The following is a 5000-nucleotide window of genomic DNA, read 5'->3' as shown; positions in this document are numbered from 1 at the left end:
TAGAAGCCGCGGCTTTTATACAAGACTTTACGGTATTGAATAGTTCGAATGCACAGAGTGATTAGAGTCCATGCAGGAAATCTGATGATTGTAACGCCATCAATCTATTTGCAAAGAGCTGCGTCCAGTGATAATAATTACCGTATATTCTCTATTATAAGCACAGGTCTCCATTACTAGCACGGTCTCTAATACTAGCACACTGTGAGCACCTTTTGAAACATTATAAGCACAGTCTCTATTATTAGCACGGTCTTGGTAGAAATCAATGCTGCATGCATGATATCCAGCATGTATTTCTTCTTGCTCTGTATGGATGTATTGGTTGAAAAAATATAAGCACGGTCTCCAATATAAGCGCGGTCTCCAATATAAGCACGGGGTAGAGGGGTGTTGAAAAAATATAAGCACGGAGCTTATAATAGAGAATATACGGTATGTGAAACAAAACAAAAAGGATGGACGGCGGGAGGAGGTCAGGTTGAGTGTGGTTATTGTGTCGCAGTGTGTGGCTGTTACTACTGCTGCAACTGTTTGCCAATGTGCTTGTTGTTTGTGTGTGTGTGTGTGTGTGCGTGTGTGTCTGCGTGTGTGTGTGTGTGTGTGTGTGTGTGTGTGTGTGTGTGTGTGTGTGTGTGTGTGTGTGTGTGTGTGTATAGATCACCAAGGCTTACATCATGTCACGAGTCGACTCTGTAATGGCTGTGCTACGGTGAGTTAGTACATGTGTTAGGTTAGGGCTGAATGGGCTGAATGGACGGGTCAGCAAATGAACAAATTCTACTTCAAAGTACTAGTAGTCAATAATGCCCACACAGAAAACGTGAACGAACTCGACCTTCATTTTGTCCACACATTTAGCACGAGTCCAAGACATCCCCGGGTCTGGGTTCTTCAATGCAGATTGCATTGTGTGTGCAGGTGTGTATGGGGGGATTTTGCAGATCTGTTTTATGATTTCTTGACAAGTTGAGGAACATTGTTTCTTGCTCGTTTCTTGAAGGTGTGAGTAGTACAGTGTATGCTATGCCTGTCCTGTACATGGAGTGTGTGTAATTCTTGACTCTTGCTTGTTTGTGTGCAGAGATGGACTTGAGGACCCTCTGGAAGACTTTGAATCCGTCAAACAGCAACTAGCAATGGTAAGGTGAACTAGCAGCATATTGAAATGTAACATTCTGCTCCAGCTTTGTGGAGAGTGTGTGCATTCCATTGTACCTTGTCCACCCATCCATCCAGCCAGCCAGCCACCCGCTGCCACTGATTGTGTTCCTAGACATTCTATTCTTATTCCATCTCAATGCAGCATTCCTTTCTCATGAAATTCAGTCATGATCACTCGTAATTTAGCCAATAGATGATATGCCAAATAACGTGCAACTAGACTTGAGTGGGCATCGCACACAAGTTGCATACAAATTATACTACTTCCTCCGCGTCATTAAAATTGTCGCTTCGCACATCGCAATATTTGTGACTTGGCTCGTCTTAGTCAGACTGTCGGAATCGCTGTTTTCTATGTTCGAACACTGGTGTGACCCTTCCTGTGCAATGTCTACTCGTTACTGAAGCCGTGGTGGTCTCGAACTTTGTCGCTCTCTTCCGCACCAAGCAAGTTCATCGCGCTCCGCACTATTCCGCCCCAGAGCGCATTTCGTTTTCTGGAGTTCGTGCAGTCCCACATCGTTCGCGTGGGCATTTGTCAAGACTTCAAGCTCGGGTATAAGAATCCTGGTATCTCCTGAATACGAACTGCTGAAGTTGACGATGGCAAGAACAAAATGGTCTCAAATTCCTAAAATGCGCTACGTGTGGCGCATGTTGCTGCAACGGTAGCAGGTCTGTAAACACCAACAAAATCAGCGAAGCGCTTGCCAAGGAAAGAAGGTGCAGAACTGCTTACCCTATCCCGCTGGAAGGTCGTTGCAGTGTACTTGAAAAATGCTAGCTTGCCTTCATTGCCTGCCACCTGGAGGCATGGATCGCCTGAAAACGAAGTTTCTTGACCTGAATTTGAACGCGCGTCTTGTTCAGCGTCTTGTTGAGTGCTGAAGGGTCTGCCTCAAACTGTGATGAAGACGTTGACTTTAGCTGCATTTGCAGCGAAGCGGGGGGCCACAAACTAAAGCTTGGTCCGTCGACAATGCTCTGCCTCAATTTCTAGCTGATTTCTTTGCCCTTCGAGTGGACAAAATGATTTTCAAAAATCGCTCTGGGAAGTGACAATTTTAATGACGCGGAGTAAGTACAATGTGTACATGGTAGGCCCTGAGCTCTGCAGGAGCACAAGTCAAGCCTAGTTCACATTCGACGCAACGCCGACGGCACGGGACGTAAGGGCTTGTCGGGAGGGCTGGGGTGAGCTGTAAATCCTGTACGATTCGTACGACACGACATGCAGCAGTCGTTGCGATGTTCAACGTCGAACGGCGCGAGTCATAAGGCACGGTATGTGACGGGGTGACTTTCGGACCTAATTTCTCGTTTTTCGGGACTTCTTTTCAATTATTTCTCCTTGAAAGAAGCGGAATCAAGTTCACAATACCAGTTTTTCATGAAGACCAAAATATTAGCCCTGAAAGTTGTGGCATTCAAATAATAGCCCCAGGAAATGATAGAATAGTTCGTCTGTCACGCTTCTGAACTATCCCTAAATACAATAAGTGACACGAGATCTAATGTTGCTAAAATTCAACTCAAGTCGTGCTAGCCATTCTGTGAGTTATCATGGGAAGCGCAGTGTTCGAAATGCTAAAAATTTCCAAGTACGAATCGGGAGTAGTCGGCGCACGACGCCGTCTCCTGTTCACACTCAAATTGCAGCCGTTTTTTACGCTTGCGTCCCCGTCTACGCCCGTCTACGGTATGAAAAGTTGGATCGATCCAACTCTTCCCGTCGCTTCCCGATCTGTACGGTAGTACGGTTGCGTTACCCGTTCCTGGTGTTCACATAGGACGCCGTCAGACCGTCCCGTCGCTTCCCGTCGATCCTTACGTCGCGTCCCGTCGCGCTCCGTCGAATGTGAACTAGGCTTCACAGGTAACCGTACAACTTTGAACTTTGTATGCAACTACTTTGCAATGCCCTCTCAAGTCTAGTTGCATGTTATTTGGCATATCATCAATTGCTTTCTCCTTCCAGATTTGGATTGTTTGTAGCTGCCTTCCTCTTCTTGCTTCTACATAATATATCTGAAGTGATTGTGTTGCTATGGATATCTGTAGTGATTGTGTTGCTATGGATATATGTAGTGATTGTGTTGCTATGGATATCTGTAGTGATTGTGTTGCTATGGATATCTGTAGTGATTGTGTTGCTATGGATATCTGTAGTGATTGTGTTGCTATGGATATCTGCAAGAGTACATGAAAACCAGAGTGTGCAGCTTGGGGCCTTTTCTGGTATGGGTGTCTGTCACGGCGAAATTCCGTGATTACATCATAAATGCTGCAAATCTGAGGCGGGAAATGGCGTAGTGCGTACAACTGAGCTGCAGTTGTGCAGGAAGAGACCTGCTCGAGTCCTGCCTGTACGCACTACATCACTAAAATGATGTAATCACGGAATTCCGCCGTGACAGCAACCCATCCGAGCTGCACACTCTGGTTTTCATGTACTCTTGATATCTGTAGTGATTGTGTTGCTATGGATATCTGTAGTGATTGTGTTGCTATGGATATCTCTACATGTACTGCTGCTAGTGCATGCACATAGTGACTTGGCTTTGAAATTGATTACCCGTTTTTTGCTTGTGTTTTGTTTGGTTCGGTGTGTGTCATGTGCAGATAGCACCTATTGCGCAATGCCAGTATGAGAGCACGGTTCAGTTGCTGATGAACCTGTTTGACGCCGCGGCGCAGCAGTATCAATCTGCAATGCAGACCAACTCTGCAGGCGACATTCAACTGCAAGAAGGTATTGCTCTTGTTGATCAGTGTCTACTAGGACCAAGAGTGCAATACAATCATGTGAAAAGATGATGTTGAGGGGACAGCCAGCACTGGTGTAGCGCGGTGTTCATGCACTTGCTTGTGCATGGGTATGCTGAGTGTCTGACTGTTTACGGACATGTGTGTACAATACATGTCCAGTGTATGTGGTTCATGATTGTCACAACCACTCAGAATACCATTGTTAGCTTAATGTCATTGAGATCTACTCGTGCACCCCAAATGGATTTTCATTTTTCATTCGCGATTCACTTGTGCTGTTGTTGTCGCTGTTGTCATCTTCAACATCATTGCTGTGTATGTCACTACAGGCCGGCTAACTTGGTTAGTTCACTTGATTACTGGAGCAATCTGTTCTCGCAGCAGCAGCTCGCAGGACGACAGTCTAGCACGAATTGATGCCGATCTTTGCTATCGGTAAGCTTACACTAGTACACCTAGTACACCATACACAGCAGCTCATGCATAGCACACTACCAATAGGCTTTTAGTGGGAAGGTGTTTAATCTGACACACTCGTTTCTATCATTCACTCTACACAAGAATGGCGTTGATGGAGCGAATTTTCTTGCATACCACGCTTGGAGGCGGATTTCCTGTGCTCCCACGCCTGATTTGTTGCGGCTGATTGATGGAGCCTGGTATCCTGGCGTTGCTCTCACCAAGAGCTTTCCAATGAGCCCTAGAATGAGCCCTAGGGATGCATTGACAACACGGGATATCACAAAGAGACATTTTGAAGTTAGGTGAGGCTGAGGATTTGCCTTCACCGTGCAAGTGACTCCCAGAAGGCTGAAGAGTGGGGTTCAGTTCTTCTACACTGGAAGCTGTTGCCTGGTGCAATCCCAGCGCAAGTTGTTATGGGTTTTGTTTTACCATCGTTTGTGTCAAAGGGGCGTGCATACGTGTGTGTGTGGGGGGGGGGGGGGGGATGCAGTGGCGGATCCAGGACTTGGCCGAAGAGGGGGCCCAAGGTATCCGCCCCCCCCCCCCCCCCAAAACAAAACAACAAATACAACAACAACAAAGTCCTGAAGCTGTGAAGAGCA

The 5000-nt window shown here is 46.4% G+C and overlaps 1 protein-coding gene across 1 annotated transcript in view; it reads left to right on the top strand.

The window, feature by feature from the left end:
* LOC135806612 (exportin-7-like) overlaps positions 1-5000 on the top strand; it is a 38566-nt gene that overhangs the window by 9892 nt on the left and 23674 nt on the right. The window contains exons 15-18 of the mRNA XM_065320817.1: positions 660-712; positions 1085-1142; positions 3787-3916; positions 4263-4368. Coding sequence (XP_065176889.1) covers positions 660-712; positions 1085-1142; positions 3787-3916; positions 4263-4368 — 347 coding nt within the window. The remainder of the gene's footprint in view (positions 1-659; positions 713-1084; positions 1143-3786; positions 3917-4262; positions 4369-5000) is intronic.

This window comes from Sycon ciliatum, chromosome 1 (assembly GCF_964019385.1).
Source record: "Sycon ciliatum chromosome 1, ocSycCili1.1, whole genome shotgun sequence".
Lineage (NCBI taxonomy): Eukaryota > Metazoa > Porifera > Calcarea > Leucosolenida > Sycettidae > Sycon > Sycon ciliatum.
This window is presented reverse-complemented; position numbering and strand designations above follow the sequence as displayed.